The sequence below is a fragment of the Cyanistes caeruleus genome, chromosome Z (assembly GCF_971803275.1).
Source record: "Cyanistes caeruleus chromosome Z, bCyaCae1.hap1.1, whole genome shotgun sequence".
Lineage (NCBI taxonomy): Eukaryota > Metazoa > Chordata > Aves > Passeriformes > Paridae > Cyanistes > Cyanistes caeruleus.
Genome location: NC_141732.1, coordinates 39141219 through 39162251, shown reverse-complemented (window position 1 = coordinate 39162251; position 21033 = coordinate 39141219). Strand labels below are relative to the sequence as shown.

At 39.0% G+C, this 21033-nt stretch overlaps 1 protein-coding gene across 11 annotated transcripts in view; it reads right to left on the bottom strand.

Annotated features, from left to right (window-relative positions):
* Window positions 1-20600, bottom strand: part of AUH (AU RNA binding methylglutaconyl-CoA hydratase) — a 149514-nt gene extending 128914 nt beyond the window's left edge. For 8 of the 11 annotated variants that reach the window (XR_015281089.1, XR_015281088.1, XR_015281086.1 and 5 more), the window contains exons 1-3: window positions 20313-20600; window positions 11556-11623; window positions 11371-11458 (exon numbers count right to left, since the gene is read on the bottom strand). Coding sequence is in view for 3 of the 11 variants with exons in the window: in XM_023944929.2 (XP_023800697.2) it covers window positions 11371-11458; window positions 11556-11623; window positions 20313-20541 (385 nt within the window). In the remaining 8 variants the exon portion in view is untranslated. The remainder of the gene's footprint in view (window positions 1-11370; window positions 11459-11555; window positions 11624-20312) is intronic. The other 3 variants (XR_015281093.1, XM_086869382.1, XM_086869384.1) reach the window with 2 other exon arrangements.
* Window positions 20601-21033: the final 433 nt, after the last annotated feature.

Sequence of the window (21033 nt, the reverse complement as noted above, 5' to 3'; positions counted from 1 at the left end):
TGCTTTCTCACTGCACAGCAGGATGGACAAATGAAAAGAACTGCAAAAGCAGTGAGGAGGGAGAGGGGGACCCACCTTGAAGGTTGAAATAAAGGCCCTTTACTAAGTACAAGGGGAAAAATAAAGAAAACAAATTATGCAAAAGCAGTCAATCCACACCAGCAGACCAATGTCTCTCCAGTCCTGAGCAAGGTCTACTTTGGAAAAACAACTACCCAGTTTTTCTGCAGAGTATGATGTCATACGTTATGGAATATTCCCCTGCTCAATTCACATGGGCTGTGCCAGCTGTTCCCCACCCCAGCCTCCTGCTTACCCTCAGCTGACTGACTGGCACAGTGAGAAGCATAAGGGACCATGATGTTGTGCAACCACTATTCAGTAACAGCTATAGAACACTGGTGTCTTTTCAACACTGTTTTGGTCACCTATCTATAGCACAGCACCACATGGGCTGCTACATGGGAAATGAACTCTAAACCAAACATGCCCAGTACAAGTTTTAAAGATAAGACCACTATTAATCAATGCATTTGTTAGTACACACATCAACCACAGAGGAAAAAACTCAAATACTTCAAAAGAGTTACAGAGAGGTACAGAAATCTGAAAGTTGATATATACAAGGATACCAGAGGACTCATCTGAACTGCCCTGTGACTTCCAAGAGCTTAAAGATACCAACAATGACTACATAGTTATTCCTGTAGGTTTAGATATTAAATCAACAGTTATCTAGCTTTAATACTCCTGCAGGGCATAGACTATAGCTTGCTTAAGGACAACAAATTATACCATACTCAGAATTTTTTCTGAACAGGAGAATCTCAAGAAGACCTTACTCACCTCCATGGAAACAAAACTGCTCAGATACAGCATCTTGTGCAGTACCCTACCATACCAAATCAAAGACTTCAGCAGCACTGAATTCTGCAGTCCTCTCACTCTGATCCACACACAAACATCAGAAACAGTTTGGTGATGGTTATTCAGGTTTCCAGTTAAGTCTTTCTTTACTACAGTCAAGTTCATCTGCACATCTCTAACATGTAAGCAATTACAGGAATTTCTTAAATGGTGTCATGTATGCCAATAGTCTTCAAATTACATGCATCAATGATACAAGATAAAAAAGGAGGGGAAAAAGAAGTGTAATGCATGAAATTCAATGCAACTCCTAAGCAGTTCTAAGCACTGCCACAAGGACTCTACTCCAAAAGTCAAACCCAGCTGTAACAAGTATATGTAACACAGGAATTCATCTACCCATGCAACCTAGAAAATATGGGTTTGGATAAATCTGATAGAAATAGTATTGGACAACTTTTTGTAATAAAAAAATAAAGGCATTACATGTGCAGCACATACATAGCCATTAAAGATACATTCCTAACAAGCAAAAACTGCAACAAGCCAGTGACGTCTACATGGACCAAAGACCAAAGACTTCTGAGGAGCAAACCCTTGAGAAGCATATTAAAAAAAAAGACAAACAATTACAGAGGAAAACCAATTCTGATTATTCTCTAAATATTTACATAAAATATTTAAAATATTTTATATCCAGAAAGTACAGCCTCTTTATGAGAGCAAATGGGAAAACAAGTTGTCCAACTATCTAGGGACATCCACTGCATAACACAGTTTTCCCAGTATAAAATGTTCTGCATCATCTGGTACCTTTTCCATTTTAATTTAGTCTGTTCTGCTATATCCAGTCCAGAAAAGATTTCACTGTTTGGAAACTCGTTGAAAGATTTTAAGTAAGGTCTATGTGTGCGTTTCTCTGTTCTAGGAAGTCAGGTGAGGTACCCCAGTGAGGTACCTTTTATTGTTTCATAATTACCAAGATGTTACTTTTATTTAAATTCTGGGATGTACTGAAATTGCATTTCCCAGACATTCACTGCTCCTGCCTGTGTTAAGTTTGGACAAGTCACTACCAACATCTACTCTGGAGACTCCTGTATCATTTTTGTAACAATCCAAAAGATCTAGAGCATTGCATCAATTTCAAGCATCTCAAGAAACTTTATAAGTTCTCCAGCTGTTCAGAATCATACTTGATCTACTTATTTTAAGCTGTATGTTTTTATTTCTTTTCATTCATTAAATGACTTTCAGTCATTTGATAATAAAAATCATAGCTCTAAAATTAGACTCCAATGCTCTATTTATCATAATAAAAAGCAAGATGCACCTCCAAATTTTTTATTCAACATAATATAAACAAGATGTAGGAACTGAACTAAAAACCAGTCAACTATTTCCTTTAGACATTTGTCTCCCTAGATTCTCTGTACAGCTACTCAGAGAATACCCTGAGCATGACTCTGACTGTTGTACGCAGAATCCAAACAAATAAATTTGTCTTATCACCAGTATATTTAATGTAACTACTTTCCCAGACATAACAAATTAGGCTGTACCTATTATTTCAATTTAACCATTTTACGCATTCAATTTAATCAATTTTTCCCATGTTTTTATAATTTTTTATGGCTTTGGGAGAGTCATTCCTTTTCTTTTTACCCTCCTCTGGATAAAGAACTAGCCAAATACCACTACCTCAGAAATATATATTTTAACTAGAATTTAATATTTTATATTGTAGGTGTCTTTCACTGGGAAAAAATATTTCCAGAAAATACTACATTAATTGTAAGCATTTGTTGTAATAGACTAAAAGCCTAAGACAATTTGTTAAACTACTAAAACTGAAAAATTTTTAAAAATATATTTTTTAATCAGCTGGTAAAACAACACTCTCACCATTCCCTCCAATAGACAAAAGTACACTTTCATCCTGCTTGTATACTTCCCAGAACACATAAGCCAGCTGAATGACAGCAAATATAGTATAGCCTTCTGTTGCCCAAAATGAGTTCTAAAGACAGATATCCATCCAATAAAATAATCCCACATTTCCAGTAAGTAAAGTGGGTGCTGTATTTCTACATAACAGTATTACAGAGTCCAGACTTTGGCAAATATTATACTAATAAAGCACTAGGTTGATCAATCAAATAAGGTAACTGTCTACAAAATGTTGATTCCATTTGGCAAAGCTCACCACACAACTAGAGAACGAACTCAGACAGATTTGGATCTTTTTCGTCAACTTCAAGTAATAGCATGGATCTCAAGCTAAAGACGACTTCAGCTCTGTTGAGGAAGGAGAAAGAATGCTTGTATCATTGGAATAAATAAACCTTTATATTTCCATTTTTTATCAGATGTCACAAGCCACACAAGAGAAAGAATGGTCAGATGTTCTGTTTCATCAGCTTGAAAAAGCAAATCTCAAAATTGCATCAACCAAGGAAAAATACTGCTAAAAAGATTACTCTGTAGCTGGAGCTCATATATTTCATTAATGGTTTGATCTTAAATTTGGGTGTTTATTTTGTGCATACAAATCAGCTATGGTCTACAGCTCATTCAAGACCAAAAAAAGGGAAGACAAATGGCATGGAAATATCCACAACTAGCATTACAGCCGAATACATCCAGTTACCAGAAACTTTTTTTTTGTAAATTTTATGCTATGGTAATATTAGCTAAGAATTAAGTTGTCTCTACTTCCACTAGGCTCTTAGAAATCTTTGACACAGGAGACAAGTACACGGTGGTTGAAAGTACTTTCAATTCAAATTGTCTGTATTCAGTGAAATAATGGAATCCCTCTTAGAAATATAACATTTTTATAAATTGCTCCTGATACTAAAGGAGTGACTAAACTGAAGTTGTCATTAGAGAGCTTCAAAACTAGAGAAGGACACACAACATTTCATACACAAATCTTCAGAGCACACAATGTAGGAAGAGTGAATCATCTGAACAGATGCCATACACAAGCATTAAGAAAAAAATTCTGCACCTCAAGTAAGGGATGGAAAAAAGAACAAAGTAGTTAGGGATTCAGCATTTTCTATTGAAGTTATTTCATTTTAACTTCTGTACCATACTTATTACACAGTTCTGGTCACTACTCACTCAATTGGAAAGAAACCTTCCTGACTACTTTTATTTTAGACCATTTTTGATACAAGTTTCTCTGAGTCTTTATATAACCAATCCACCCCCAATTCATAGCTTTTCAAGAATAAAGGTCTTGCCTCAATCTTACTTAGAAAAATCCATAATAACTGGATGTGGAAGGTTAACTTGGGCTCTCTGCCAGTTCCCCTCCTCATAAGATAGGAAAGAAAATACAATTAAAAGCTCATGGATCAAGATAAAGACAGGGAGATCACTCACTTGCTACCATCATGCACAAAACAGACTGGACTTAGGAAAGATAAATTTTATTTATTGCCAATAAAAGATAGATAGTGAGAAACAAAAACCAAAATAAATCCATCTTCCCCCCACCATTCCTTCTTCCTTTTTTCCTGGCTTAACTTTATTACTAACTCCCCCACCTCTCCCCAGTGCTGTGCAGAGCAAAAGGGAGGGGAAATGGGGCTTGCAATTCAAGCATTAAACTTCATCCCTGCCACGTTTTCCTCCTCACTCTTTTCCCCTGCTCCAGCATAGAATCCCTCCCATGCAATACAGTCTTTCCCAGGACTTCCCACAGGAGTCACAGTTCTTCAGGAACTGCTTCAGCATGGTCCTTTCCACAGAGCATAGTCCTTTAGAAACAGACTTCTTCAGCATGGGTTCCCCAAGGGCCACAGAATGCCCGGGCCAGAACACCTGGTATACAGCCTGTATAGGCTGCTCTCCACAGGTCACAACTCTGCCAGGAGCCTGCTCCTGACTGGACTCCTCATGGGCTGCAGCTTCCATCAGGGTGTGTCTACTTGCTTCAGCATGGTGTCCCTCACGGCCTGAAGTGTGGCTAACTGTTCCAGGTGGGCCCAGTGTCCATGACCTCCAGGGTGACAACCTGCTTTGATATGGTCTTGGCTTTGGGCTGCAAAGGAATCTCTCCTTTGGCACTTGGAGCACCTCTTCCCCTTCCTTGCTACTGATTTGGGGGTCTGCTGTTCTTGCTTTTTTTTCTCACTCCTCTCTCATGTCTGCTGCACATGGTTCTTTACAATTTCTAATATGTTATCACAGAGGTGCCACCAGCATCTCTTAAAGACTCAGTATTGGGCAGTCATGGGTCTGTTTAGGAACTGGCTGCACCTTGCTCTGTCGAGTACCAGGACAGCTCCTGGTCTCTTCTCAGAGAGGCCCACGGGAACTAAATATATTAGCTTAAAAGCTCCATTTCAAACTAGAGAATAACTTTCAGAAAGCTGAACAAATGAAAACCAAAAATTTATCATTTTCTCAAGTAAGGCATTGTACCAGCCAATGAGAAGACAGACAAGTGATTCTTAGCTAAGACTTTCCTAGTTGATTAGATGCTGATTTGAAGACCGCACTGTTGAGTACAGTCTCACCCAGTTTCCTACCATATTCTTTGTACCTGTTTCTTCATCAGAAGTGGATCAGTCTTTTGCAAATTAAAAAAATGAACATTGTTAGATTTTTATATTCTTACTGAAAAACCTCCTGGGAAACTCCTTTTTGCATTTTTTTAGCTCTGAAAAATCCAGTCATTCCCATTTCTTCTTAAATTTAGTATGTGTTGTCAGGGTAGACGGTAGAGGAGCACTTGGAGTTGGATGACTAAGGTATTTCCAAAAGAAAGATAATAAAACCAATTTTTTTTACTGGGACTTTTTTCCTGTATATAGACAAAAGGATCAAACCACAGTAATTGCACTCTTTATTGGCTCAGTTGTTCAACATGTGCTCTAGAAAATCATGACAAGAACTAGTCATTCCAGAAAGACAACATCAAAATTAAGAAGCAAAATTATCTACATCAGACAAATGCAAGCTGTAGAATCTAAATGTAACAGATGACTGTGCACTCACTCACAAGACAGACCTGCCACATGGCTGACCAACCTAACACATTTCATGTCACACATGTTGTTCTAGGGGAAATGAACAACATTTCATGAACATGAAGAACATGAGTCTAATAGTCTACAAGCAGCTAACAGCACTTGGAGTCTCAATGCTAGTGAAAGTTGGAATGAGAAAGAGGAAAGAACTTAGGTACAGTCTACATGGCAAAGCATTCATTTGGGACAATGAAAGGTACATGCAGCAACAGAAATATTCAGAATTTTCATGTGTGATCTGAATGCTAAAGAGAGAAGAGTGGAGTAATACACAAAATCTCTTCTTAATTTCTGGTGCAGGAGCTGAAATCTGGAGAACCAAATATGGTCTGTGAAAGAATACACTCCTCCTTGCTTGCTTAACAGAGACTGAAAGAAAAAAGAAGACTACACCCACAGTAATACCTCCCTACTACTCCTGCTAGTTCTATAAAAATAAGAGTAGGTCAAGTATTTGAGAGCAATTATGAAACTCCTCTACTCCTCCATATCGAAACTTCATAAACAAAGAAGACTTCAAGGATCTGCTCTACCAGGCTTATCTGCTTCATAAACTTCTGCTAGAAAAACTGCACCAGCTGGAAGTGGCAGCCAGGAATTAGACTCCAAATAGCCAATTCAACCCTGCTGGAAACAACCCTGTTGGAAAAAAAATTTGTTCTGATGCAGACAAATTATGCCAAGAGGAAAAGCATTTGGGTTGGCTTTACTCACACTACAGATTGAAATAGTGAATTTTTTCTGGCACAGAGATTTCTTCTGCTTTTCCAAGAAGGGACTTTATTGGCCAAGCTGCAGTAACATTTAGGTCAAAGTGGTTTAAAGAGCTCAAATACCAAAATTTTTCAAGCTGTCTTGAAAGCCTGTTACAACAACAACAGCAAAAAGTTAACTGTCTATATTCTGATACGTGTCAAAAATTTTTAAAATAAGGTCTCCAAAGAACATTTTTCAAATATGTCAAGTAAAAATTGTTCCACAGCTTGCTGTCTTTGTATGCACACATATACAAAGCAAATAACACATCAACCTCACAACCTCTATTTCATATACTCCAGCTCACTTTGAAAAAACAATACTGAAGAGAGACTGTTCTAAACACTTAGACTCTAAACATAGTCACCACAAAAGTCTCAAAAATTTACAAGTTACAACAGAAAGCTCTCCTAGCTCTCCCATGCAAATCAAAATCCAGAAGCATTGTCTTCCTCTGATTCTTATCTCCTTTATGAGATAGTAGGATTTTTTTCTGCATATCAACAGGGTAGGTATGGATGCAGGGAAACTAACAACTCACATGTCCATTTTTAAGAGAAACTATCTCTGACTGGACTTGGACAGTAAGAGTTAAGCAACTGTCCTGGTTTTTCAGGCACCAGGGATACTACTCTGAATGGTAAAACAGTAGCAAAGGGTTTCATTTCTTAGCATGAGCTGCAAACTGAAACAATGGACTATGGGTCAGTAAGTTACTACCTGAGACAAATACATGAATAATATGGTTTTTTAATGCCTTCTTGAGAGGACATGAAAAGAGGCCTGGTGGAACATGACAGTACCAAGAATAACAACAATACAAGGAACGGTAAGCAAAAAGGTAAAAGGAAAATAATATAATCAGAATCTGTTTCTTTAATCACTATAACCATCAACACATAAAACTGTTTAAAAAAGAAAGACCATTACCTGATCCCATAGTTTTCAATTGCAAAATACAACATAATCTCTTTTTCACATCATCAAACACACTGACAAGAGTAGGTGAAATGGGAAAAAATAGAAAGCAGGACACCTAGAATCATGCAGCAGTCTTTAGCTTCAGCCAAAACACATCCAAAGGTAAAATTCTATAATAACTAGAAGTTCTGTAAGTATTATCTTAGCTTTTTGTCAAAACTTTAGAAAATTGAACAACAAAATCTTTAAGGTGCAATATTAGCTTGTTCGATTCTTTGGACCAAAGCCATTCTCAAATACTCTCTGAAAACCAAAAAAAGTACTCTTAAACAACGTATTTTATTTGTACCATTTTTTCTACCTCATGTAGTTAAAATCAGAAGAAGCTCTAAGATTGTCTCCAGAATGACCCTGATTAAGCAGTGAGGTTAGACCAGATGACCTCACTGTAGCCTCCTCCAACCTTATCCATTCTGCAAACACACTGACACAAAATCAGATTTTGCAACAACTTGTGGCAACAACTACTGCCTTCTCTCTTCCGAACAGTACCATACCACCCAACACTATTATGCACACTTACTTAAAATATTTAGAAGATGAAAAAAAATCTGCTCACAAAAAGTACCCCAGCAATATCACTAATATACATATGTTAAAATTATATTAATAATGAAAAATCAAGTTATTCAAACTGCCTATGTGAATGTAATTTGATCCCTTGTGTGAACACAGCACAGCCTATGATTACTTGATCACGGACATTTTACCCAGGGGATACCTGCCTTATTCCATGCATAAGCCTATGCCTTCCTCAAGAATTGTCAGAAAATAAAAAGATTCCTGTACAGACTCATCTGATTTGGCTGCAGAATGGTGCAAGTACAAAGCCTCGACTTACGTAGGCCAGGACTGGTCATACATGTTCACTCCAGAAAGGCCAATACTTTACTTATTTGGTTTCAGATGTAGAAAAGAGCCAAGAAGTGACTCGGTGCCAGAGCTTTTCTAATGGAAGCATAAGAAGCCCTCATAGACATAGTCTATACATAATCATAGACATCCTTAACCCCAGATATTCAAGGCTTTGACTTCTGGGTGCCCCTTTTGATCAGGGCTAGAGCATAAATTAGGAACTTTCTACACCCACAGATGTATGAAATATTAAAAAGGAGACACAAAGAAAAGAGTAGGTAAAGACTCATAGTGAATTTTTATGCAGAAATTATTTATGCAGAAAGGATATGATTTCTGGCACATCTCTACATTCTTTCATACAATTCCATTTTTGTCCCTCTCCGATTTCACCATGCGAAAATACCATAATTTGAAATCATACCCAAATCTATATCAGTCATCAACAGAGTTTAAATATTTTAATCATCCACACCACTGCTACTTTGAGAAAAATGATTAGACGTCATGTTTTGTGGCCTAGGCCTTAGAAGGAAACAAGACACTTGGCTTGTGGCTTGCACAGATATTTGTTGATAGCTAAGGAATGGCACGATTTAATGATCTTGGACTTCATTCCACACATAAAAGGGAACTACATTCTGGGACAAAGTTTCCCAACATGCAGTCTGTAAAACATCAGATGGTGATCCAAGAAATAATCATAAAACTGTATTTTTTTAAAAACATACATTTCCACACATATTAGCAAGAAAACATTATTGAGGAAATACAAAAAAAAAATAAAAACAGTTTTAGCCTAACTAAACAGCACTATAAGGCATAAGAAAATTGTGACATTTCACAAGATGATCCTCACATTTTTTAAGGAAATTAAATGTTCTTGAAGCAACATATTCTCCTTTAACATTTAAGTTTGAAAACACTTTCTTCTGTTCTACTGAATTTCCTGAGTCCCCTCCAGAAACTGCCTTCTTACATCCAGTATGTTCCTCTCTTCATCTTCCTTCCCTAAACTTTTAACCTTTTTTTCCAGATCTCACTATGCTTCCTCTATTATTGTTCTCCTTAGAGACACCCATTAAAGTCACCTGCTGAAGCAATCCATCCATCCACCGTGCAATTTTTACCTATTTTCATTAACAAACTCTGCCTCAAGTATTCTGTTTCATTTTAAATTTCAGTTACCACAGTTGGAACATCCTTTATTTCACTGCTTGGCTACAGAATCTCCTTTCTTAGGACTCTTGTTTCACCCACCACTTTTTTAAAATTACACACACCTAGCTCACACTGTATCTCTATTCCCTGGGTTAAGATCCAGACATAGATACACAGCCCTTGTCTTTCAGTCTTCTTTTCAGGACTAATTTTCCTTCTTAACGTCCTTGTATCTTCTCTATTGTTATGTGTTAAATTCATTCTCTGAATTGCTTGATTTTCTAAGCAGACAAACAAGCAGCAATGACTACATTAAGTCTTTATACCAAAACAGCTCAGAAGAGACAGCTAACAAAGAATACTGGAAATGTCCTAGGAGGTCATAAGTACAATAACAATAGCATGCCTGAGATAAGATACTTTCCCTCTGAATCAGTATTTCTGCTCTCCTATTTCCAATATACCACTACTACAAAATTCAAGAATGTCAAATAAAAAACATCGTTAAAAAAACCCAACAGACATCTTTTTATTTCAAGTGCATAACATTTAACTTGAAACATCATTTGCATGTGTTGCTCTGAGGCTTCATTCTTCATTAGTTTGAAACATACAGTTTTTTTCTGAGATGACTAAAATTTAAAACTTCTTGATTTAAAACAAGATACAACTTTTAAATTACATACGCTGATTAATACATACACATTTAACCTATTTATATGTATTACTAAGTACCTTTTTTCCAAGACAATTATTTTCACAAGTCTTGTAAATGACAAACTACCTCTGCATGAGAACAGGCTTACTAAAAGCAACAAAATAAGATTTAAGTTCAAATAAAAGTGCTTAAGTATGTTACATATTTCAAAAACTGGAAAAACTATTTTACATTTAAAACTAAACTAATTATGTTATTTGGGACTATCAGGAATAACAACTACATAAGTGATCAGAAAAGTAAAATTTCAGAACTGATCTCCTCTTTCTTGACAGTTCTATTAATGCATTAGAAAGAACAAACTATTTTATTTCTGTTTCCCCTTTTCAAATGGATGTAAATTAAATTTGAATAAAGTAAGAACTGGTTAAAACTTTTTTAAATAAGAAGACTATTCACTTGATATTCATAAAAGATACTGCTGTATGAATTGATCTTGACATGTCAGCAAATTCTGTTTCCCAGCATCTGGTAATTGAGAGCTGTTGGATATGTGGGCTGCGGTGTGTGCTTTTTGTTTTGATTTGTTTTTAATTTGAGAATACATTCAGCCTGCAGTAACATGCATATTCACCATGAAATTTTAAGTTGACATATGTTTCTTTAATTAAAAGTTCAAGTTAATACATTTATAATAGAGGTTGGATACAGCTTTCTACAAAGCCTGTTTTTATGGCCTCTAAAATTGTTTGCATCTTATTCGCACATACTTCCAAGAGCTTCTAGATCAATTAAATTATTTTTCACCATCATGGTTAAACTATTATATATTTTGAAATACTTTATGACACAGAAAGAATAGATCCAATATTTGATTCTTTTGATTGCAGAAAATAATTCAAAAATGTATTGATTGTTACTGAGATGAATATATGAAAAAGACATGTTTCCTTGGAATCTGGGCCTTTTTTTTTTTTTTTTTTTTTTTTTTACATGCAATAAGAGAATGCAGATTTCCACCTTCTCAGGAAAATTAAGTTTGCATACCAGCGCAGAATATCCCTGGGACTTCACTCCGGAATACAACAGTTCGTACTTTCTTATCAGATTTCAAAGCATCCACAGCTTTTGACATCTACAGAAAAAAGGAGGAAGGGGAATAACCAAACACTTTTTAAAGTGCTTCATTCTAATACTTCACCTTTTTGCTAAAAACTATTCTTTTCACTTACCATTTTTACAAGATTTTTGCTAAGTGCATTCTTGGCATGAGATCTGTTTAATCCAAGCACCACAATTCCTGGAGGGGAAGAAGGATCACATCATTGTTACAATGTAGTGAAATATGTATCATTTATGTAAATTATTGTTATTTTAAAATTATACATAAGGCATTGAGGACTGAAAAAAAAATGGTAGTGTAATCACTACTGAATTTCTCAAAGAAAATAAACTGACTTAGTCTTTTCAATACTCAAAAGAAATTACACTTACTTTAAGAACAAAAATATGGCCCTAACATCCTCATGTGGAAACAGTGCTTACAAAGGTTGAATGTAGAATTACACAACTGCATGCACAAATTTCATGTTTGTGCATGAAGTGCTGACATACAGTTAGGAAAGACAGTTAACTGTAAAGCACATATTTCCATATTTAGAGAGCCTATCTACAGGGGCTTCTTAAAGTATGACGTGCTACCAGAGCAAAGACCAGCAACTCCAATACAGGTAAAAGGAAGTCATAAACATAGAAAGAATGCCCCAATGGGAAAAATGTACTTTTGTTTAAAAAGGAGCAAAATCAAACAAAAATCCTCCCCTGAAACACACAAATCAAGCTTGATGCTTGGTACATGGCTCCACAGACACATTCACAGATCCTTTAGTCCAGTCACAGATAGATTTTATGACTGACTACCTGTGCACTGGTTTGAATGTTGCGGCAGAAACAAAAATTGTCTTAATTTTTCCCCCCATCCCACCACACACAGGCATGATTATCAAAGAGGAAAATTCTGAAAAGTCTGTCATGGTAATAGACCAAATGCCTAAGCTTACCACAACTATAACAATCTTTTAGACAATTACTGCCTGAGGTCAAAACACCAGCACACAGTCCTGCTCCTACCATGGTAACATTTTATCAATCAGGACCTTTTATGCAGAGAATGCAAGGATAAAGAGAAAAAAAGGACTAGGGCAGGACCAGGAATGAAAGGCAGAAAGGGAGCTCTGTCTCAAAAAAGCCCACAGTATTGTTATCAACCTATGATATGAAAAAACAAAATTCCAGAAACTCAGTGTTTCCCCAGGTGATTACTACTTCACCACTCAGCTTTGAACGTACAACCTATACATAATCTTGCTCTTGTAGCCTTCCTTGTAATCTCAAGATTCAAATAAAAATAGTGTCAATTGCAAGTAATAAAGCACACATTCCTTGCTCTTAAGGTACAGTCAATTGCTAAGTATAGATACCTTCTAAAAGAGGGGTGGAGCCAGGTCAACCCAAATCAACTTCATTCCCTTGATCTACAGGCCTGAATTCTCATGTTTATCCCTATGGCTGAAGATATTCATACAGGACTGCCTGTAAAGGTTGTTACTCAGCACTTACATAGGAATCTGTTTATGTTCTGTTATCAGAAAGGAGTAGTGCTGTAGCACTTTTCTTCAGCTGTTACAATTTCTTCTCCAGGAGGAGGATCACTCCAAATTCAAGTACTCCATATGTTCAACACAAGTAGATTAGGAAAAAGCATCATTGCATGTTAAAGCAACAAAAAGACCCTTCACCCTGACTTCACTTTGATTTTCAGGCACTACAAATCCCACGCTTGAATAAACTAGAGATGCTATTATCCCAAACCATACTTCAGTCAGGAAACAGAGTCCTTTTCAGAAGCATATTATACTTAATGGCAATGACACTTAATGACACTTGAATTTTTCTTCTCCCCACTGAAGCTCAAAGACTGCTACTCCACCACCACCAGTAGTGTATTCAGAAGGAAAATCTAGTTAACATTAAAGCACTTAAAATATTTTCCTACAAAGCAATGATCCTTGAAGACAAATCATACAAGTCAATTTTTGCTTAGGAGCATCGTATCAAGTCATAAAACTACCACTTCTGCTTCCTTCTACAGAACTAAAAGATAAAGATAGCACTCACCCAGTAATTTTCATTTAAGTATAAAAAAAATATGAAGCAAGGATTGCAAGAGGAAAAGTATAAAAAGTTTTCAAGGGATACCTACATACTGCAGTGATAGATATACAAAAAGACATTCTTTATAGTCACATTTTAATCGTTTTTGTTCTGATATGCCATTACTACTAGATCTGAGCATCCTGAGAAAGAAAGGGGCCTTGAAGATCATCTAGTTCCAAGCCCCCTGCAGGAACACCTTGCACTAGACCAGGTTGTCCAGATGCGAATCCAGCCTAGCCTTAAACACCTCCAGTGATGGGGTATCCACAGCTTCTGTGGGCAATTAGTTTCAGTCCCTAAGAGTAAAGAATTTCTTCCTAATATCTAAACTAAACCTGCTTTATTTCAGTTTAAAGTCCCTCTCTATATTTCTTAGTCTTTATGTTTTTCCCTTCAGAAAATGGAATGTCACAATAGGCCACCCCGAAGCCTAATGTTCAGGATGAGCAATCCCAATTCCCTCAGACTTTTTTCACAGGAAAGAAGGTACTCCATCCCTTTGATCAGGTTCATGGCCTCCTCTAGACTCACTCCAACAGCTCCACGTCCTTCCTATGCTGGTACCCCAGAGCTGGATGCAGGGGGACAGAATCCCCTCCCTCCCCTGCTGCCCACGCTGCTTTGGATGCAGCCCAGGACACGTTTGGCTCTCCGGGCTGGGAGTGCCCATGGCTGAGTCATGTCCAGCCTCTCACCCACCAGCACCCCCAGGGCCTTCTCACAGGGCTGCTCTCCATCTGCTCATCCCCAGCGTGTGCTGGGGATGCTGATACCAGCGTCAACTGGTATTTGCCTCAACTCAGTTGCAGCATCTTGTATTTGGTCTTGTTAAATTTCATGAGCTTCCCATGGGGCACTTCAGGAACTCATCCAGGTCCCTCTGGATGGCATTCAGTCCTTCAGATGTGTCAACTGCACCAGCCAGCTTGGTGTCATCTAAATATTTGCTGAAGGTGAACCAATCCCTTCATCTATGTCATCAGTGAAGTCACTAAATCACAGTCAACCCCATATAGACCCCTAAGGTACACCACTTGTCACTGATGTCCATCAGGACCCTGAGCCATTGACCACCACACTCTGGATGCCACCATCCAACCAGCTTCTCATCCACTGAACAGTCCATCCAGCAAATCCACCTCTCTCCACTTTAGAAGCATAGATGCTGTGGTATACTCTGCAAAAAGCTTCCCAGAAGTCCAGATTAATGACATCTCAACCCTCCCCTTGTCCACTAACAAGATCATTCCATCATTCAAGGCCACTGGGTTGGTCAGGCAGGACTTGTCCTTGGTGAAGCTGTGCTGACTGCCTTGAATCACCTCCCTGTTTTCCATATGCCTGAACACAGCTTTCCGGGAGGACCTGTTCCATGACTCTTCCAAGCACCGAGGTGCGGCTCATGGGTCAGTAGCTCTCAGGCTCCAGCTTTCAGCCTCTTTTAAAGGTGGGTACAATGTTTCCCCTTTTCCAGTCACAGGGGACTTGACCTGACTGCAGCAACTTTTCAGTAATATCTGTTACATTGTTATCTGAAGCATTTAATCATGGTTCCTTCTGCCTAATGCACACACATATAAATGTGCTTTCCAAAATCGTTTACTGTTTGAAAAATCTACTTGTGAAAGAAAAGATAATGAAAAGTAACTATTAATAAAGTAATCATTAATAAAGTAGAAATTAGTACTAGTACTAGTACACCAACTTTGTTGGTCTATCTGAATGGTATCAAAAACATGACAGATCTACTAAGAAGGAATAAGCACTCACGTAATGCTAAACACAATATTAATGTCATACTTTTTCCTGGGAGTCATCCCCACATTATTTCTGGGACACATTCAGCACATAATGTGCATCTATTAAAAATACATCTGCATACAGAAAACTAAACTCCTCTTAACTGGCTGGGCGCTCCAAGAGACAATGATCCCCTGTGTTGTCTAATATAAGTAGCAGTATTACTGTATACTACATAGCCAACCATTAAAGGCAAACCATAAGTAAATGTACAATATGTTCTCTACTTATAAGTTATTCTATCAAAAGAGAAAGCTGACTGTGGTATAATTCTAAGTGTTTAAGAGAAGAAAAAAAAAAGTTTTATTATAAAAGTTATATGATAAAAATGAAAGTTATGTCATAAAATGAAAGCATAGTAAAAGCAAAAAAATGCCTTTTACTGAAATAAGGATACATAGCATATACTGAATTTATTACTTGAATAAAGTGAAGAGATTAGATACTAGTTTGCCTACTGTTTGTATCACCAAACAGGAAATCTACCTTTTAAAAATGGTTTTTATCACTTTTATCTTGCACTTTTTAGAGATCAAAACATTCATCCTCAATGTATGATTACTTAAAAATTAATCTTGTCTTTAAACCAATATTAATCATTTTGTCAGAGTTCGAAAGATTCGCTACATTCACATATAAAGTACTTGCAGACTTTTGTTTGTATTTATTTTATTATTTATTTGCATTAAACCCACATACATATTGATTTCCATAATTAAAATAAATTAATTTTTCTGAATTAATGTCTGAATTATGCTTTGAAAAACTGAAGGAGGATCAAAGCAAGTTATTTTTAAGCTTGTTTCACTTAACTACTCAGAAAAACAAGGCATACAAATGTACTTAGATGTTTATTATTCTAAAGTAGCTTTCTAAGCAAAACAGGAACATATGGTGAATGTATCATGAACAATTCTGGTGGCATTCATTAATCATCTTATCAAGAAGTATGTAAGTGAAAAATCACATAGATGTGTACTAACCAGCACTTTTTAAAAACACCAAAACATTCTTCAAAATCCCCTAACTGAGCCTATTTCATCTCTAAATTCTGATTTAACTCTTTTCCACACTTCTTAAATTAGTAGATCTCTCCTGCTCAGCCCTGCTTTAAACACAGCGAAAGAATGGGAAGTTTTTCCAATTTATCAGCTAGCTATCAGTTTCCAGCCTCTGAGCAAACAACTTCAACCAAGACTACATTTGCTTTTGCCTATTCCATGTACATTAAAATTCTAACTGATGAAGACCAAAAGCTGTCTTACTCTAAACTGAACCAAAACCAGCTGGGAAATTTGATCATAAGGAACCATTCAAGTGAAAAATCCAAATTTTATAAATATTTATATCCCATTCCAGCAAGTGACACTGCAACACTGGAGTCAATACTAAAAAGATATTTCTCCCAATTGCACCTCTAACTTAAAAATCCAAAGCACTAGGTTCATTTAAATTTGTAATGGGATCACTAATGCAATTTGGCTAAGTTCTGAAAGGTCAATAGCTGTAATACATTTCAGCCCTAGTGATGATCAAATAGAATCTCGAATAAAGTAAAAGATATATACTTAATTAAAAAAAAAAACACACTGACAGTCATCTTTACTCAGAGAAAACTGACACTAAGAGCTTCATAAGTTGCAACATGGGCAGAACACACAGGTATTTTTCAACCACATTCTATAAAAATCTCACACCTTTTGTATTCTAAGACGTTCAGGTCAAATCTGGAAGCTGGAAAGCCTTGAGTTAAAATTTCAATAACTAGTTTTTGCAAATATAGTCTCAGTTCACATTTAACAACTTCCCAAGATCTGGGGTATGCAAATCACATGGAAATGATATGAAGCAGAACAGTTTGCTACTTTGCCTACAGGCAAAGATTTGTCCAGTGCTACAAGACATGTGCCTGTATGTGAGGCAGGTACAGCCAGTTTTCTTTCCTCCCCAGCATTCACAACACATCCTTCTCTGAGCAACATGGAAACACTAGGCATGTGCAAGTGCACAACCACAGCATCAACAAGCATATGTGTGCCATAAAAGGTAGTCAGAGAACAGGGTCTGATCCTGCATGGAATCAAGAAATATTTAATGGGATGGTGTGATGAGGCCACGGAGGCATCAGAGTACCATGTGGGAACGTCTAGAACATGAAATGGCAGATCAAGCAATAGCAGGGTAGAAAAGAGCAGGACCACAGGGGTGTTTATAGAGCTGGTGTCCTCATTCAGCAGAGATATTACATGCTGTAAGATAAATATAGATGAACTTGGCGTACAAGATGAGGAGCAGGGTAGCACTACAGGGAGAAAGCAGAGCTATGTTTCTTTTGCAGAAATGTTGCCTGTTCTTTGTGCCGCTGAAGACAGCATATGAAGTTTATGTCTCCTGGCCTATTTCTATGCCCTTGTTCTTATCCTTTTATAATTAATAGCATTTTTTTCTATGTCCTTCTGGAAGTCAATACCAAAGAAAATTCCTTCTGCTTAAGAGAATTCATTAATTAAAAATACACTTATTGAATCCTTCCTCATGATAGTGACAGTTGCTTTAACATTACAAATAATATCTCCATATTTTGGGGCATTAGGCTACATATTCATTATGAAACACCTTCATAACATTACAAAAACAATGATTCCTAGCTGACTTAACAGCTGGAACACACTGCCTAATTTAATGTTTGTTATGTAATAGAAATAAAAATTCAGTACTATGTAAGATCATGATATTTTCTACCACTTTATGGTAAAGCACAAAAAAAAAAAGGAAAAACACTCTTCTAACATTTTAAGTTCTTCTTTGCTCCTGTCTTGTCTCTTCCTTCATTTAAAATAATCCCCAGAAAATCTGAATAGGCGTTTTAAACTAATTCCAAGTTCCACAGTTGGCTGGAAAAACAGGAATGAAGTAGCACATTTTAAACAAAGTGGAAAGAGTTGGAAACAGAAGTACAAAAAAAGAAGATGATTACAAATCAGATCAGATTACATCATCTTTACTATCAATCCTAAATAATGACAAACACAACATCAGTTTTCCCTTGAAAACAAAAGACCAATCTTCTAAGCCTCATGCTGAAGCTCAAAGTTTTAAAGCTACCTGTCTGTATATGTATACAAATCTATGTATAGGCATACTCAACTCATGGGCATTTGCCTGAATTGGCAGCAGGTCTGAAATAGCTGAGTTAATGTGCTCAAAGATGTAAACTAAACTGTCCATCTCAATACATGGTGGTTCCAAGATACGTTCTCCATATAAAAAGATTCATGTGCTGCAGATAATCAAAACCCTATACTATGGTCCTCTCCATGAAAACAGTTATAACATCATGGCTATAAAAATAAATTCTCAGGAACAGAGTTTGCATTGACTTCTTCTCCACCATTCCAAGCCCTGACGCATACACAGGGGAAGGAAGTGACAAACACCAAAGGAAGTGTAACACCTCCAAAATCCAGTGAGCAGTACATGAGAAGAGGAAGTACAAAGCATCTGTGCTATGATGCACTGGCAGCAGATCACTAAGGAGCACAGATTTTCTTTCTTTTTTTAAGCTGGTAAGTTAAAATAAGACTCTTGATATAGTTGACTAGAACAAGGTGAGTAGTAGTAGAGAACACAAAAAGCAAGGAGGAGTATGAGATGGTTATTAGGAAAGTGGCATGAAATGAGAGAATACTGAAGCCATACCTTCCAGCACAGATATCACGGATCTAAGTTCTATGCCCTTCTCTGCCCACTGCACACAAACACAAAACCGATGTCTGAAGCAGCATGACTCTAGAAGTTAGCTGCTAAACTTCATTTTCTCACAATTAGAGTGGCAAACAGATGCCAGCTCAGAGAGATGTACTTCACAAACACAGTACATATGCTGCAATACTCTGGTAAAGAAGAATGATGCTATTGACACACCTCAGGGACAGGATGCTATCCACAGCATCCTAGACATGCTCCTGAAGTGGGCCCAAGGGAAGCTCATGAGTTTTAACAAGACCAAGTGCAAGGTGCTTCAACTGGGTCAGGACAAGCCCCAGTATCAATCTAGGCTGGCGGATGAACAGGTCAAAAGCAGCCCTACGGAGAAGGATTTGGGGGTGCTGCTGGGTGAGAGGCTGGACATGACCCAGCCATGGGCACTCCCAGCCCAGAGAGCCAAACGTGTCCTGGGCTGCATCCAAAGCAGCATGGGCAGCAGGGGAGGGAGGGGATTCTGTCCCTCTGCTCTGCTCTGGTGAGACCCCACCTGGAACCCTGCATCCAGCTCTGGGGTCCCAGCACAGGAGGGACATGGAGCTGTTGGAGCAAGTCTAGAGGAGGCCACCAGGAGGATGAGAAGAATGGAATACCTCTCCTATAAAGAAAGGCTGACAGAATTTGTACTATTCAGTGTAGAAATTAGAAGGCTTTAAAGTGACCTAATTGCAGCCTTCTATTACCTCAAGAGAACCTACCTGAAAGATGAGGCAAGACTACTTAAAAGGGCATGTTGCAACATGGTGGAATGGGCTCGAATTGAAAGATAACAGGAAGAAAATCTTTACTGTGAGGGTGGTGAGGCACTGGAACAGGTTTCCCAGAGAAGCTGTGGATGCCCCACTCCTGGTGGTGTTCTAGGCCAGGTTGGATGGGACTCTAAGCAAATCTGGTCTAGTACGAGGTGTCCCTGCCCAAGGCGGAGGAGTTAGAACCAGATAGTATTCAAGGTCCTTTCTAATCTAAACCGTTTTACGATGCTGTGAAGAGGTAAGCAACCAAACTGACCCAGTTCTGCCACTGCCATGCCGGCAGCTCCCAGCACCCTGCGACGCAACCCAGTCCGCGGTGACAAGAAGGAGGAGCCACCGCTCCCTTCCCGCCCCTCGCCGCCGGGCAGCTCCCCCAGGGCCGCCCTCTCCCTGCCCCGCAGGGGTCACCCCGGCCAGGCCGGGACAGCGGGTGCAGAGCCACCTTCCCCTCGTTACCTTTGTGCTCATCATCCAGGTACCGGACGCGCAGCTCCTCCTCTTCCTTCGCCTGGGAGCCGTAGCTCCTCCCGGCCGAGGGGAGAGCGGTGGCGGCGACGCCTCCTCGCAGCGGGGGCGCGCGGTGGCCGTTGCGACCGAGCGGGGCGGAGGTCGCGGCGGCTGCGGCCGCGAGCCTGAGCCGGGCGCGCAGGAGGCCAAGCCCGCCCAGCGCCGCCGCCGCCGCCATCGCTGCTGCCGGCGCCGCCTCAGCCTCTCGCGGCCCCGGCCCCGGTCCCGCCGCCCACGTGACCGGCTGCGGCACGCACGGGGCGCCGCTCCCCCCTCCCCTCCGCGCGCCGCTGCCGCCGCCCGGGGCCGCGGGGTGGGGGCGGCCGGGCCCGGCTCCTGCGCCGGCCCCATCCCGGCTGGAACTGGCAGGCCAGGAAAAGGCTCGTCGGCCAGCGGAGATCTGAGACTTGCCAGAAATCCAGCCCCAGCCTAGGCCGCGTCAAAAACTGTGTGGGCAGCAGGGCGAGGGAGGGAATTATTCTGCCCCTCTGCTCCGTTCTGGTGAGGGGGCTAGAGCACCTCCCCTACAAAGACAGGCGGACGGAGCTGTGGCTAGTGAAGCCTGGTGAAGTGATAGAGAAGGTTGTGTGGAGACCCCAGAGCAACCTTACAGCATCTGAAGGGAAGTTCCTCAGGATCTGTAGTGACAGGACAAGCAGTAATGGATACA